The sequence below is a fragment of the Choloepus didactylus genome, chromosome 4, assembly GCF_015220235.1.
Source record: "Choloepus didactylus isolate mChoDid1 chromosome 4, mChoDid1.pri, whole genome shotgun sequence".
In the NCBI taxonomy this organism is placed as follows: domain Eukaryota; kingdom Metazoa; phylum Chordata; class Mammalia; order Pilosa; family Megalonychidae; genus Choloepus; species Choloepus didactylus.
In genome coordinates this window covers 5,010,376-5,027,051 of record NC_051310.1, presented here as the reverse complement: position 1 = coordinate 5,027,051, position 16,676 = coordinate 5,010,376, and the positions used below count along the sequence as shown (strand labels likewise).

At 39.6% G+C, this 16,676-nt stretch overlaps 1 protein-coding gene across 4 annotated transcripts in view; it reads right to left on the bottom strand.

Annotated features, from left to right (window-relative positions):
* Positions 1-16,127, bottom strand: part of MOK (MOK protein kinase) — an 87,392-nt gene extending 71,265 nt beyond the window's left edge. For all 4 annotated transcript variants that reach the window (XM_037831815.1, XM_037831816.1, XM_037831819.1 and 1 more), the window contains exon 1: positions 15,927-16,127. In XM_037831815.1, the coding sequence (XP_037687743.1) occupies positions 15,927-15,933 (7 nt within the window). In that variant the 5' untranslated portion in view covers positions 15,934-16,127. The remainder of the gene's footprint in view (positions 1-15,926) is intronic.
* Positions 16,128-16,676: the final 549 nt, after the last annotated feature.

Sequence of the window (16,676 nt, the reverse complement as noted above, 5' to 3'; positions counted from 1 at the left end):
ATAAATATAGATGGGTGCTCACATGATACACTTCTAAGGTATGATACTGGTACAGAGAGTTGACAACAGAATGGTATATGGGAAAAATCTACTTATTGCATATTAGGGACCATAATTAATAGGAATACCTTACTAGTACCACACAAACACTTGGGACAAATAATTGAGGGCTAAGAAGAGCTAGGTGGTGTTTGGGGTCATAAGAATTGTTTAAAATGAAGAGTAATAAGGCCTGTATAACTAAGTGATGATAACGTAAGATATGGTTGGATTATCGTGGACAGAATGTATACTATATGAACTTAGGAACCCTCTATTTTATAAGTCAAGCCCTGAATCTTGAGGCTTGCTTTTGTAAAACTTATAGCTGTGTGCTAGTCTGGATACATTATGTCTCGCCAAAAGCCATATTCTTTGATGCAATCTTGTGGGGGGTGTTGATTAGATTGGAATCCTTTGAGTGTTTCCATGGAGATGTGACTCAATCAACTGTGAGTTAAATGTCCGATTGGATAATTTCCATGGAGGTGTGACCCCGCCCATTCCGGGTGGGTGGCAATTGGATCACTGGAGTCGTATAAAGCAATTCATACAGAAGGACCTCAGAGCAACTGAGAGTGACATTTTGAAGAGGACATGTAGCTAAGAGAGGACAAAATGCCCCAAGAGCAACACTTTGGAGAACGCCATTTTGAAACACAACCTGGGAGCAAGGCACCAGCCACGTGCCTTCCCAGATAACAGAGGTTTTCTGGATGCCAATGGTCTTTCTTCAGTGAAGGTACCCTTTGTTGATGCCCTACCTTGGACTTTATGGCCTTAAGACTGTAACTCTGCAACCAAATAAACCCCCTTTATAAAAGCCAATCCATTTCTGGTGTTGTGCAAAAGGGCAGCATTAGCAAATCAGAACAAGCTGTAAAGGGGAGGTTAAGCCCACCTATAATTATGCCTAGGAGTCACCTCTAGAGGACCTCTTTTGTTGCTCAACTGTGGACTTTCTCTCTCTAAGCCTAACTCTGCAAATAAATTCATCACCTCCCCCATCATAGGACAGGACCCCCCAGGTGAATGAGTATCTGTGGCGACATGGGACACAGATTCCGGGGGTGAGCGTGACCCTGGCATTGAGGGGTTAAGAATGCCTTTTTGATCAAAAGGGGGAAAAGAAAGGCAACAAAATAAGGTTTCAGTGGTAAGAGATTCAAATAGAGTCGAGAGGCTGTCCTGGAGGTAAGTTCTATGCAAGTTTCAGCTAGATATGCCAAATGACCACAGTATGATAAGCCCAAGTCAACAGTAGTCCTCCAAACCCTAAAGAATACCCAGATCCCTATCTGAGACTCTATAAAAGTTTCACGTACTAAGTTTATTCTTCAGAAACTTAAATCCTCCAGAGAGCTCCTATGCCAGCTAAGTCCCAAAAGCCAGAGGCAACAGCCTCTTCAAGAACATCAACCAGATGCATCCCCCTTTCCCATAATGTCAAAACCCCTTTTCAACATGAACAAGTTAGGGTGGTCACTGCCTAGACATCCCCAAAGATTGGAAAGTGATCATACTAGAGGAAGGGGTAGCAATAGACAAGATGGAATTTAACAAAGGATAATGAATACTGAATCTCTATATAATTTTCTTTGTCTTAGTTGCTAGGGTATTAGAATAACTAGAAGGAAAGAAGTGAAATTGTGGAACTGTAACCCATAGCATCCTTTGAAATTTCTTCTATAGCTACTTGTTAAATTGTAATTTGAAAGCTATACCTTTTTGTACATATATTTCACAATAAGGAAATAACTGAAACTATTGGTACTGTTACTCATAATAACTTTGGCCTTGAAATAACAGAGCTGGAGGAAAAGGGTACACCAGGAAGATGAATGAGTCCATTTCTCAGTTAAGATTCTATTCACTTAAAGTGGAATTTAAGCATGATTTAACGCATGGAAATGAAGGTTAAATTCACTTCTTTTAGAGAAAAACGAAACACGTCACATCCAAGTCCAAACATTTTTATTCATACATTGATCCTAAAGACGTTAATCAAGACAGGTGACAGGCATCTGTGCTATGAGGCTACCCAAGCATAAGAGCTGAAAAGAATTAGGGGAGGCTAATTACCAAGTACAACTCTCCATTAGAGTTTGGAAGGCAGAGGGACTTAGCTTCTTTCAAATTTCCCTTTTTCAGAACATTAACTAGTTCAAACCAAATTAGTGGAACAAGGTCAGGAACCTTCTAAAGAGGACTGTATTCAATACTTACTTGGTATAGGGAGGAAAATTGTGACCAGAATTGCCAAACATAATGAAAACACAAAAGGACATAAAATTAACAAAAGCTTATAAAACTATTTAAATTGCACCCTTTGTCCCAGCAAGTCCACTGCTAGGAATGTATGCCACTGACAAACTTGCAAAATTACTCAAGATCTATGTTCAAGGATCTCCAGTGGAGCATCATGTTAGCAAGCTGCAGTATGTAATTTAATAGTTGGGTCTTTTTTAAGAAACAAACATTTGAACAAACATATATACATACAAAACATGCACCAAAAAAAATCTGGAAGTTCATATAAGAAAATGGTCACCAAGATCAACTCTGCAAAGTAGTAGAAGAACCTGAAACTAACTTAAAACCACTACTGTTTGGATTCATCACAAATCCAGTATTACTTTTACCTAAATTTTTGTTAATTTAAGAAGTTACTAGTTGAGGCCTCTGTATAAAAATAAACTGACATGCAGGCTTAGGAAAGGGAAGATGGAAAATGACTATCTGAGGTAACTTGCAACTTTGATTCTATGAAAACACTGACATTTATGAGCGACACTGCAATCACAACAGAATTTTTTAAATTCTCTCTGTGATATAATAAGAAACTTTCTTGCCTTAGAACATGTAGTTTTTTTCTCTCTTTTTAAAAGTATCTTATGAATAGTCAATTTCAAAGTTGACAGGAGAAAAAGTGGTACTCAAACTAGATTAGATAACAGTGAAAGTTTTCAAAGCAAGGATATGACAGATGCTTGTTATTCTTTACACTTTCATATCCTGCCTTCCATTCCCCAGGATCACAAATAATAGCAGAGTAACAATTCACCATGTGCCCTAGCACACTATACTATGGGTTTTAAATAAATTACCTTATTTCAGCTTTAAAACGCTCCCGTGAGATATGTACTAGCATCCCTGTTTAAAGATGAGAGTGGAAGACTCCTGTATGTCCCGTTCCACATCCCTCTTACCAAGTGACTTTGATCTACGCTCTCCCCCCTTGAGTCTGGGGGGGCTGCAGAAGTAACACTACGTGACCTCTGAGGCTAGGTCAGAAAAGGTCACACTCTGGGATGTTTGCTCTCAGAATCCACCTGCCACATGGGGGGAAGCCCAGGTCACAAGGAGAGGCCACCGCGCAGCGTCTGGCTGACAGCACTGACCGCCAGGCGTGCAAGGGTCAGCGCGTCTGAGGTGACTCCAGGTCCAGCCACCATCTGGACACAACTGCAGGGGAACTGCCGCAAGATCCGCCTCACTGGGCCCAGCAACTCAGGAACCCTGAGCGGTAATGGCTGCTGTTATTCAGGGCACTAGGATGGGGTGACTAGTGGCACGGACTAAGAAGGTGGATGCCTGACTCCTGAGCCCACGTCTTAACTACATGACAGCACTCCTTGCTCCCAACGACTGCAAATGACACGAAACTAGAAGGACAGGGGCGGGAATAACCCCAGATTGATAAGAACATCCCTAAACACTTGGGAATTGCCTAGAAAAAATAAGAAAAAGCATCTAGAAAACTCTAAAGTAATGAAGACATGAAACCTGGCATCCCCAGCCCCACTCTTTGACCTGAGCTTTCAGTTCAATTTTATCGTTACTCACTTTCCCTGTTCATTCTACTTCCATGACTCGGTCTCTGTGAGTCTCTGTACTGAAATATTTTCTCCACTGTTAACAGTTTGTTAACAGCATTTAATTATTGATCAGGACTTATACCAGGAGAAAATACATTACACTGGCTCTCAAACTGGATTTTACGGTGGTAATAAAAAAGATGTCACCACTAAACCAAATGACTGAAAACTACTAAAATGACCATATAGAAGAACCCATATTTCAAATAATTCCTAGTATATTAAAAAAAAATGTTAACACATTTAATTATTGATCAGGACTTATACCAGGAGAAAATACATTACATTGGCTCTCAGACTAGATTTTATGGTGGGAATAAAAAAGATGTCACCACTAAACCAAATGACTGAAAACTACTAAAATGACCAAATAAAAGAACCCATATTTCAAATAATACCTAGTATATTAAAAAAAAAAAGTTTAAAAGATATAAATCATAACATGTAATTTTAAATATATATGTGTGTATACATACATATACACATATATGCACATATGTATCTCTCAAGCTCTAACATTAGTGAAAAAAGGGGGGAATATAAATACATATTTAACCTTGTATGTATAAAAATCTCTCTAAAAGGACACACAGGAAACTGTAAGAGTGGTTGCCTCTGTGGAAGGGAGCACAAAGGACCTAAGAGGCAAAGATGGAAGAGGACTCACTTTTCTACCTTATACGGTTTGCACTGCACACATTTTGTACCATGTACACATAGAACCTAGTCAAAAAATTAACATTTTTTAAAAAATTCTTTTTAATTTTGATACACTAAAAATCACAACTGTATATTTTAAAGGATAATTTTAGCAGTTGCGAAGTATATATCAATTTTAAAATGTAAAACCAAAAGCGAAAAACAAAGGAATGTAGCACCATACTGACTACTTGTTCTCAGAAAGGGCAAAAGGTACCTTTACAAAGGAGACAGATACGAAGATATCACCTTACACCATCATCAAATGACTAAACTTAGCTTCACCAAAACGGAGGCAAGCAGACGGCAAGCAGCTCTGGGTGGGACACAACAGGGCCACGACATCACCTCCGACATATTCCTGACAAAAACTATTTAAGCTAAAGCTAAACCATGAGCTAAACAGTCAGGCAAATGCAAACTGAGGGACATTCTGCAAAACACCTGGCCTGGATTCTTTAAAAATGTCATTGAACAGAAAGAAACAAAAGACAGGGGCACTGTGCCAGATTAAAGGACACCAAAGAGAGATGACAACAAGAGTTTGCAATTAGAATAAGCAAACTCACGGTCAGAAACCGGTAACCAGGGGCTGGGGTGGGGGTAGGGAATGGGGAGTTAAGGCTTAACTTGTACAGAGTTTCTATTTGGGCTGATGGGAAAGTTTTGGTAATGGTTGGTGGTGATGATAGCACAACATTGTGAATGCAATTAACAACAGAGAATTATATATTTGAATGTTGTTAAAAGGGGAAATTTTTGGTTTTTATGTTACTTGAATAAAACATTTTTTTAAAAATCCATGGAACTGTATAACGTAAACAGTGAACCCTAATGTAAACCATCGACTACAGTCAACAGTGCAATTATAAAATTTTTCTTTCAATAGTAACAAGTATACCACACTAATTCTAGGTGTTAACAAAGGGGTGGTATATGGGAAATCTGTATTTTCTGCATGATTTTCTGTAAACCTACAACTTCTCTAATAAAACCATGCAATCTGTGGTTGTTAATTGGATCCTAGAAAAAAATTAAAACAGCTATATGAATGTTACTGGGACAACTGGGAAAACTTCAAATATGGGCTGCACATTAGATAACAATATTTCATCAATACTAAATTTCATGAATATGCTATTTATATCATGTGGAGATTGTCCTTGGTATTAGCAGATACTTGTTGAAGTATTAATGGTGAAATATCATGATGTCTACAATGAAATCTCAAAACATTCAGCAAAAATACAGGGAATTATATATTTGAATCTGGTTTAAAGGGGAAATTTTAGTTTGTATTTATGTTACTAAAATAAAAATTTTTAAAAATAGGACTGTACAGTACAAACAGCAAACCCAAATGTAAACTGGGGACTACAGTTAATAGTATACTTATGACAACATTGTTTCATCAATCATAACAAAGGTATCACACTAATGTAAAGTCTTAATAATAGGGAAAACTGAAGGGGAGGTATATGAGAACTCTGTATTTTCTGCATGATTTTTCTGTAAACCTACAACTTCTCTAGTAAGAAATATAAAAATAAAAAAATTTTAATGCTAATAAATAAATACATAGAATGCCAGATGCAAGAGGGCACACAAACATAGAACAAAGTAGCGAATTTAGATGATAGGTACATGGAAATTCAATATACTCTTTTTGCAACTTTCTGTAGAACTTGAAGTTTTCAAAATAAACAGTTGGGAAGAAAAAGGCAATAGAGTAAGTATTTTACACCCTGTAAGTAAAAGTGTAAAGCCTTTTGTAGACCATGTATTCTAACTAGAGTTCTGTAGTGTATTGACGAAAAAGATAAACACGTAAATAATAAACATTTAACAAAGGAAATTAAAATGCCCCGTAAAAGGTAAATGAGATGAATTGTTTCAAATATCATAGTTTTGCAATTTATACTACATACAAATTAGCAACAGACAAACAATGAGGATACAAAGCAAATTTAACATTACAATTACACCTAACAGGATTTAACCTTTTCACAGCAAAGGATGTCGGAATTTTTCTGGACCTCTGGCTTGCAACCATAAAAGACAATTTTATCTGCTGAGTAATGAAAAAAATTCTAATTGGTTGCACTTGGCTTGTAGATAATCCACAAATCCAAGCATAAGTATTTTTTTCTGTGTGACTATCTCATTTGCCAACTTCCCAGTAATAGTTTTTAATTTCAGTAAAAGACTGTTTCAAGGCTCCTATTAAAATATTTCACATAAAAACACTACTCGATCCAAAAATAATAATAATAAAATAAAATATACAGCCCACTTTTCCTCTTAATTGTATACGAAACCAATGCTGTTAAGAGCCAGGGAGCCAGGGGTGTAAATCTCCCTGGCAATGAAGAATATGACTTCCAGGGATGAATGTGGACCCGGCATCATGGGACTGAGAGTATCTTCTTGACCAAAAGGGGGATGCAAAATGAGACAAAATAGTTTCAGTGGCTGAGAGATTTCAAATGGAGTGAAGAGGTCACTCTGGTGGACATTCTTATGCACTATATAGATAACACCTCTTAGGTTTTAATGTATTGGAATAGCTAGAAGTAAATACCTGAAACTACCAAACTCCAACCCAGCAGTCTGGACTCCTGAAGACAATTATATAATAATGTAGATTACAAGGGGTGACAGTGTGATTGTGAAGACCTTGTGGATCACACCCCCTTTATCTAGTGTATGGAAGAGTAGAAAAATGGGGATAAAAACTAAAGGACAGGGGGCGGGGCAAGATGGCGGACTGGTGAGCTATATGTTTTAGTTACTCCTCCAGGAAAGTAGGTAGAAAGCCAGGAACTGCGTGGACTGGACACCACAGAGCAATCTGACTTTGGGCATACTTCATACAACACTCATGAAAACGTGGAACTGCTGAGATCAGCGAAATCTGTAAGTTTTTGTGGCCAGGGGACCCGCACCCTCCCTGCCAAACTCAGTCCCATGGGAGGAGGGGCTGTCAGCTCCGGGAAGGAGAAGGGAGAACTGCAGTGGCAGCCCTTATCGGAAACTCATTCTACTGATCCAAACTCCAACCATTGATAGACTGAGACCAGACACCAGAGAATCTGAGAGCAGCCAGCCCAGCAGAGAGGAGACAGGCATAGAAAAAAACAACACGAAAAACTCCAAAATAAAAGCCGTGGATTTTTGGAGTTCTGGTGAACACAGAAAGGGGAAGGGCAGAGCTCAGGCCCTGAGGCTCATATGCAAATCCCGTAGAAAAGCTGATCTCTCTGCCCTGTGGACCTTTCCTTAATGGCCCTAATTGCTTTGTCTGTTAGCATTTCAATAACCCATTAGATCTGTGAGGAGGGCCCTTTTTTTTTTTTTAATCCTTTTTTCTTTTTCTAAAACAATTACTCTAAGAAGCCCAATACAGAAAGCTTCAAAGACTTGCAATTTGGGCAGGTCAAGACAAGAGCAGAACTAAGAGAGCTCTGAGACAAAAGGCAATAATCCAGTGGCTGAGGAAATTCACTAAACACCACAACTTCCCAAGAAAAGGGGGGTGTCCGCTCATAGCCATCATCCTGGTGGACAGGAAACACTCCTGCCCATCGCCAGTCCCATAGCCCAGAGCTGCCCCAGACAACCCAGTGTGACGGAAGTGCTTCAAATAACAGGCACACACCACAAAACTGGGCGTGGACATTAGCCTTCCCTGCAACCTCAGCTGATTGTCCCAGAGTTGGGAAGGTGGAGCAGTGTGAATTAACAAAGCCCCATTCAGCCATCATTGCAGCAGACTGGGAGCCTCCCTACACAGCCCAGCAGCCCAGAACTGCCCTGGGGGGGACAGCACTCACCTGTGACATAGCACAGTCATCCCTCAACAGAGGACCAGGGGGTGCACAGCCTGGAAGAGGGGCCCACTTGCAAATCTCAGGAGCCATACGCCAATACCAAGGACTTGTGGGTCAGTGGCAGAGACAAACTGTGGCAGGACTGAACTGAAGGATTAGACTACTGCAGCAGCTTTAAAACTCCAGGATCACCAGGGAGATTTGATTGTTAGAGCCACCCCTCCTCCCTGACTGCCTAGAAACACGCCCCATATACAGGGCGGGCAACACCAACTACACACGCAAGCTTGGTTCACCAATTGGACCCCACAAGACTCACTCCCCCACTCACCACAAAGGCTAAGCAGGGGAGAACTGGCTTGTGGAGAACAGGTGGCTCGTGGACGCCACCTGCTGGGTAGTTAGAGAAAGTGTACTCCACGAAGCTGTAGATCTCATAAATTAGAGATAAGGACTTCAATTGGTCTACAAATCCTAAAAGAACCCTATCAAGTTCAGCAAATGCCAAGAGGCCAAAAACAACAGAAAATTATAAAGCATATTAAAAAAACAGACGATACGGATAACCCAAGCCCAAGCACCCAAATCAAAAGATCAGAAGAGACACAGCACCTAGAGCAGCTACTCAAAGAACTAAAGATGAACAATGAGACCATACTACGGGATACAAAGGATATCAAGAAGACCCTAGAAGAGCATAAAGAAGACATTGCAAGACTAAATAAAAAAATGGATGATCTTATGGAAATTAAAGAAACTGTTGACCAAATTAAAAAGATTCTGGACACTCATAGTACAAGACTAGAGGAAGCTGAACAATGAATCAGTCACCTGGAAGATGACAGAATGGAAAATGAAAACATAAAAGAAAGAATGGGGAAAAAAATTGAAAAAATCGAAACGGACCTTAGGGATATGATAGATAATATAAAACGTCCAAATATAAGACTCATTGGTGTTCCAGAAGGGGAAGAAAAGGGTAAAGGTCTAGGAAGAGTATTCAAAGAAATTGTTGGGGAAAACTTCCCAAATCTTCTAAACAACATAAATACACAAATCATAAATTCTCAGCGAACTCCAAATAGAACAAATCCAAATAAACCCACTCCGAGACATATTCTGATCACACTGTCAAACACAGAAGAGAAGGAGCAAGTTCTGAAAGCAGCAAGAGAAAAGCAATTCACCACATACAAAGGAAACAGCATACAACTAAGTAGTGACAACTCAGCAGCCACCATGGAGGCGAGAAGGCAGCGGCACGATATATTTAAAATTCTGAGTGAGAAAAATTTCCAACCAAGAATACTTTATCCAGCAAAGCTCTCCTTCAAATTTGAGGGAGAGCTTAAATTTTTCACAGACAAACAAATGCTGAGAGAATTTGCTAACAAGAGACCTGCCCTACTGGAGATACTAAAGGTAGCCCTACAGACAGAGAAACAAAGAAAGGACAGAGAGACTTGGAGAAAGGTTCAGTACTAAACAGATTCGGTATGGGTACAATAAAGGATATTAACAGACAGAGGGGAAAAATATGACAAACATAAACCAAAGGATAAGATGGCTGATTCAAGAAATGCCTTCACGGTTATAACGTTGAATGTAAATGGATTAAACTCCCCAATTAAAAGATATAGATTCGCAGAATGGATCAAAAAAAATGAACCATCAATATGTTGCATACAAGAGACTCATCTTAGACACAGAGACACAAAGAAACTGAAAGTGAAAGGATGGAAAAAAATATTTCATGCAAGCTACAGCCAAAAGAAAGCAGGTGTAGCAATATTAATCTCAGATAAAATAGACTTCAAATGCAGGGATGTTTTGAGAGACAAAGAAGGCCACTACATACTAATAAAAGGGGCAATTCAACAAGAAGAAATAATAATCGTAAATGTCTATGCACCCAATCAAGGTGCCACAAAATACATGAGAGAAACACTGGCAAAACTAAAGGAAGCAATTGATGTTTCCACAATAATTGTGGGAGACTTCAACACATCACTCTCTCCTATAGATAGATCAACCAGACAGAAGACTAATAAGGAAATTGAAAACCTAAACAATCTGATAAATGAATTAGATTTAACAGACATATACAGGACATTACATCCCAAATCACCAGGATACACATACTTTTCTAGTGCTCATGGAACTTTCTCCAGAATAGATCATATGCTGGGACATAAAACAAGCCTCAATAAATTTAAAAAGATTGAAATTATTCAAAGCACATTCTCTGACCACAATGGAATACAATTAGAAGTCAATAACCATCAGAGACTTAGAAAATTCACAAATACCTGGAGGTTAAACAACACACTCCTAAACAATCAGTGGGTTAAAGAAGAAATAGCAAGAGAAATTGCTAAATATATAGAGACGAATGAAAATGAGAACACAACATACCAAAACCTATGGGATGCAGCCAAAGCAGTGCTAAGGGGGAAATTTATAGCACTAAACGCATATATTAAAAAGGAAGAAAGAGCCAAAATCAAAGAACTAATGGATCAACTGAAGAAGCTAGAAAATGAACAGCAAACCAATCCTAAACCAAGTACAAGAAAAGAAATAACAAGGATTAAAGCAGAAATAAATGACATAGAGAACAAAAAAACAATAGAGAGGATAAATATTACCAAAAGTTGGTTCTTTGAGAAGATCAACAAGATTGACAAGCCCCTAGCTAGACTGACAAAATCAAAAAGAGAGAAGACCCATATAAACAAAATAATGAATGAAAAAGGGGACATAACTGCAGATCCTGAAGAAATTAAAAAAATTATAAGAGGATACTATGAACAACTGTATGGCAACAAACTGGATAACGTAGAGGAAATGGACAATTTCCTGGAAACATATGAACAACCTAGCCTGACCAGAGAAGAAATAGAAGACCTCAACCAACCCATCACAAGCAAAGAGATCCAATCAGTCATCAAAAATCTTCCCACAAATAAATGCCCAGGGCCAGATGGCTTCACAGGGGAATTCTACCAAACTTTCCAGAAAGAACTGACACCAATCTTACTCAAACTCTTTCAAAACATTGAAGAAAACGGAACACTACCTAACTCATTTTATGAAGCTAACATCAATCTAATACCAAAACCAGGCAAAGATGCTACAAAAAAGGAAAACTACCGGCCAATCTCCCTAATGAATATAGAAGCAAAAATCCTCAACAAAATACTTGCAAATCGAATCCAAAGACACATTAAAAAAATCATACACCATGACCAAGTGGGGTTCATTCCAGGCATGCAAGGATGGTTCAACATAAGAAAATCAATCAATGTATTACAACACATTAACAATTCAAAAGGGAAAAATCAAATGATCATCTCAATAGATGCTGAAAAAGCATTTGACAAAATCCAACATCCGTTTTTGATAAAAACACTTCAAAAGGTAGGAATTGAAGGAAACTTCCTTAATATGATAAAGAGCATATATGAAAAACCCACAGCCAGCATAGTACTCAATGGTGAGAGACTGAAAGCCTTCCCTCTAAGATCAGGAACAAGACAAGGATGCCCGCTGTCACCACTGTTATTCAACATTGTGCTGGAAGTGCTAGCCAGGGCAATCCGGCAAGACAAAGAAATAAAAGGCATCCAAATTGGAAAAGAAGAAGTAAAACTGTCATTGTTTGCAGATATATGATCTTATATCTGGAAAACCCTGAGAAATCAACGATACAGCTACTAGAGCTAATAAACAAATTTAGCAAAGTAGCGGGATACAAGATTAATGCACATAAGTCAGTAATGTTTCTATATGCTAGAAATGAACAAACTGAAGAGACACTCAAGAAAAAGATACCGTTTTCAATAGCAACTAAAAAAATCAAGTACCTAGGAATAAACTTAACCAAAGATGTAAAAGACCTATACAAAGAAAACTACATAATGTTACTGAAAGAAATAGAAAGGGACCTTAAAAGATGGAAAAATATTCCATGTTCATGGATAGGAAGGCTAAATGTCATTAAGATGTCAATTCTACCCAAACTCATCTACAGATTCAATGCAATCCCAATCAAAATTCCAACAACCTACTTTGCAGACTTGGAAAAGCTAGTTATCAAATTTATTTGGAAAGGGAAGATGCCTCGAATTGCTAAAGACACTAAAAAAGAAAAACGAAGTGGGAGGACTTACACTCCCTCACTTTGAAGCTTATTATAAAGCCACAGTTGCCAAAACAGCATGGTACTGGCACAAAGATAGACATATAGATCAATGGAATCGAATTGAGAATTCAGAGATAGACCCTCAGATCTATGGCCGACTCATCTTTGATAAGGCCCCCAAAGTCACTGAACTGAGTCATAATGGTCTTTTCAACAAATGGGGCTGGGAGAGTTGGATATCCATATCCAAAACAATGAAAGAGGACCCCTACCTCACCCCCTACACAAAAATTAACTCAAAATGGACTTAAGATCTCAATATAAAAGAAAGTACCATAAAACTCCTAGAAGATAATGTAGGAAAACATCTTCAAGACCTTGTATTAGGCACCCACTTCCTAGACTTTACACCCAAAGCACAAGCAACAAAAGAGAAAATAGATAAATGGGAACTCCTCAAGCTTAGAAGTTTCTGCACCTCAAAGGAATTTCTCAAAAAGGTAAAGAGGCAGCCAAGTCAATGGGAAAAAATTTTTGGAAACCATGTATCTGATAAAAGACTGATATCTTGCATATATAAAGAAATCCTACAACTCAATGATGATAGTACAGACAGCCCAATTATAAAATGGGCAAAAGATATGAAAAAGACAGTTCTCTGAGAGGAAATACAAATGGCCAAGAAACACATGAAAAAATGTTCAGCTTCACTAGCTATTAGAGAGATGCAAATTAAGACCACAATGAGATACCATCTAACACCCATTAGAATGGCTGCCATTAAACAAACAGGTAACTACAAATGCTGGAGAGGATGTGGAGAAATTGGAACTCTTATTCATTGTTGGTGGGACTGTATAATGGTTCAGCCACTCTGGAAGTCGGTCTGGCAGTTCCTTAGAAAACTAGATACAGAGTTACCATTCGATCCAGCGATTGCACTTCTCAGTATATACTCGGAAGATCGGAAAGCAGTGACACGAACAGACATCTGCACGCCAGTGTTCATAGCACCATTATTCACAATTGCCAAGAGATGGAAACAACCCAAATGTCCTTCAACAGATGAGTGGATAAAGAAAATGTGGCATATACACACGATGGAATACTACACGGCAGTAAGAAGGAACGATCTCGTGAAACATATGACAACATGGATGAACCTTGAAGACATAATCCTGAGCAAAATAAGCCAGGCACGAAAAGAGAAATATTATATGCTACCACAAATGTGAACTTTGAAAAATGTAAAACAAATGGTTCATAATGTAGAATGCAGAGGAACTAGCAATAGAGAGCAATTAAGGAAGGGGGAATAATAATCCAAGAAGAACAGATAAGCTATTTAACGTTCTGGGGATGCCCAGGAATGACTATGGTCTGTTAATTTCTGATGGATATAGTAGGAACAAGTTCACAGAAATGTTGCTATATTAGGTAACTTTCTTGGGGTAAAGTAGGAACAGGTTGGAAGTTAAGCAGTTATCTTAGGTTAGTTGTCTTTTTCTTACTCCCCTGCTATGGTCTCTTTGAAATGTTCTTTTATTGTATGTTTGTTTTGTTTTTTTTTTAATTTTTTTTTTCATACAGTTGATTTAGAAAAGAAAGGAAAGTTAAAAAAAAAAAAAAAAAAAGAAAAGAAAAACAAGGAAAAAAAGATGTAGTGCCCCCTTGAGGAGCCTGTGGAGAATGCAGGGGTATTGGCCTACCCCACCTTGATGGTTGCTAACATGACCACAGACATAATGGACTGGTGGTTTGATGGGTTGAGCCCTCTACCACAGGATTTACCCTTTGGAAGACGGTTGCTGTAAAGGAGAGGCTAGGCCTCCCTATAATTGTGCCTAAGAGCCCCCTCCCGAATGCCTCTTTGTTGCTCAGATGTGGCCCTCTCTCTCTGGCTAAGCCAATTTGAAAGGTGAAATCACTGCCCTCCCCCCTACGTGGGATCAGACACCCAGGGGAGTGAATCTCCCTGGCAACGTGGAATATGACTCCCGGGGAGGAATGTAGACCTGGCATCGTGGGACAGAGAACATCTTCTTGACCAAAAGGGGGATGTGAAAGGAAATGAAATAAGCTTCCGTGGCAGAGAGATTCCAAAAGGAGCCTAGAGGGCACTCTGGTGGGCACTCTTACGCACACTTTAGACAACCCTTTTTAGGTGGATACCTGAAACTATCAAACTACAACCCAGAACCCATGAATCTCGAAGACAATTGTATAAAAATGTAGCTTATGAGGGGTGACAATGGGATTGGGAAAGCCATAAGGACCACACTCCACTTTGTCTAGTTTATGGATGGATGAGTAGAAAAATAGGGGAAGGAAACAGACAGACAAAGGTACCCAGTGTTCTTTTTTACTTCAATTGCTCTTTTTCACTTTAATTATTATTCTTGTTATTTGTGTGTGTGTCCTAATGAAGGTGTCAGGGATTGATTTAGGTGATGAATGTACAACTACGTAATGGTACCGTGAACAATCGAATGTACAATTTGTTTTGTATGACTACGTGGTATGTGCATATCTCAATAAAATGAAGATTTAAAAAAAAAAACAAAATTAAAGGACAAATGGGGTGGGATGGGGGGATGATCTGGATGTTCTTTTTTCACTTTTATTTTTTATTCTTTTATTATTCACTTTATTCACTTTTATTCACTTTTATTTTTTATTCACTTTTATTCACTTTTATTTTTATTTATTTTTTTATTCTTTTATTTTTTATTCTTGTTCTGGTTCTTTCTGGTAAGGAAAATGTTCAGAGATAGATTGTGGTGATGAACGCATAACTATGTTATCATACTGTGGACAGTGGATTGTATACCATGGATGATTGTATGGTGTGTGAATGTATTTCAATAAAACTGAATTTAATAAAAAAATTAAATTAAATTAAATTAAATTAAAAATGTAATGGGACCCGGTTCTTAGGATCAACTAAATAAAGCTACATCAGAATTTTCAGTATCTGACAAAGAAAAAAAAAAGAGGCAGGGAGCGCACGGTTTAAAGGCTCGCTAAATTCCTGCTGAATGTTCAAGAAAAGAATCTCACGTTCAACCCAGCATTTAAAAGAAGAAGAAGAAGAAATCATAATCAACGACCGAAACTCCAATATAACAACCTCGTCCCAAAACATGCCTCAGCCCGGCCCGGGTCGGCGCTCTGAGACCCAATGTTCCCAGGCCTGCCCCGAACCCCTTGAGCTCCTGCGGGGGCAGCCGGCCCGGCCCGCTGAGGGGGTTCGGGACCTGCCACCCGCGGCGCCTCCCCCGGGACCCGACCCCCGCCGCCCCCGGGTCCCTCCAGCCCCTGCCCGGCCCCACTCACTCTTCATCCCGGAGGCCGACGCCGGCGGCAACCCCGTGCCGACCCTGGAAGACGAAAAGGGCAGGAGGCGTGGACCCCCGCCTCGGACTCCCCAGAGGCGTGGTCCCGCCCTGAGACCTCCGCGGTGGGCCGCAGACGGAGAGCGCTAGGATCCCGCCGTCATGGTGTAGCGCTGTCACCCTAGCAACCGTCAGCCCCGAACGCCCGGGCTGCGGCCGGCGCGTGCGCACAACGCCCCGCCGCGCCCGCCGGCTTTACGTTACGCGTGCGCAGTGCAGCCCGCAGCCTCAGTCTGATGCTAGGCAACGGCCCTCGCGGCTTTGAACTAGGCGCCGCCTTGGCGGGTCGGCGAGCTTTGCGGGCGTCGCTTTTCCCAGCGGTCTCGAGAAGTTAGCCATTTGGGGCCTCATGCATGGGGGTTTGCTGGGTGGGGCCTCGCCGAATACCTGTCCTTTTGATACCTGTCTTTTGCATACAGTCGAGTATCTATTTGCCCTTAAATTTGTAAGCTTTTTATTCCAACAATGTATATACTGTGAGACATTGCTTGTATACTTTGGATGGAATATATGTTATGTGAATATATGTCAATAAAATCTGCCCCCCAAAAAAAGTATTTAAGGCAATTTTTTTAAAAAAATAGAAGTATATAGAGTAAGACATGAAAACAACCTTCCAAAGTATTCACCTCCAACTCACATCCTTCCCCAGAACCGCCAACTCTCCTCCTTGAGCCCTGTATTAGTTAGG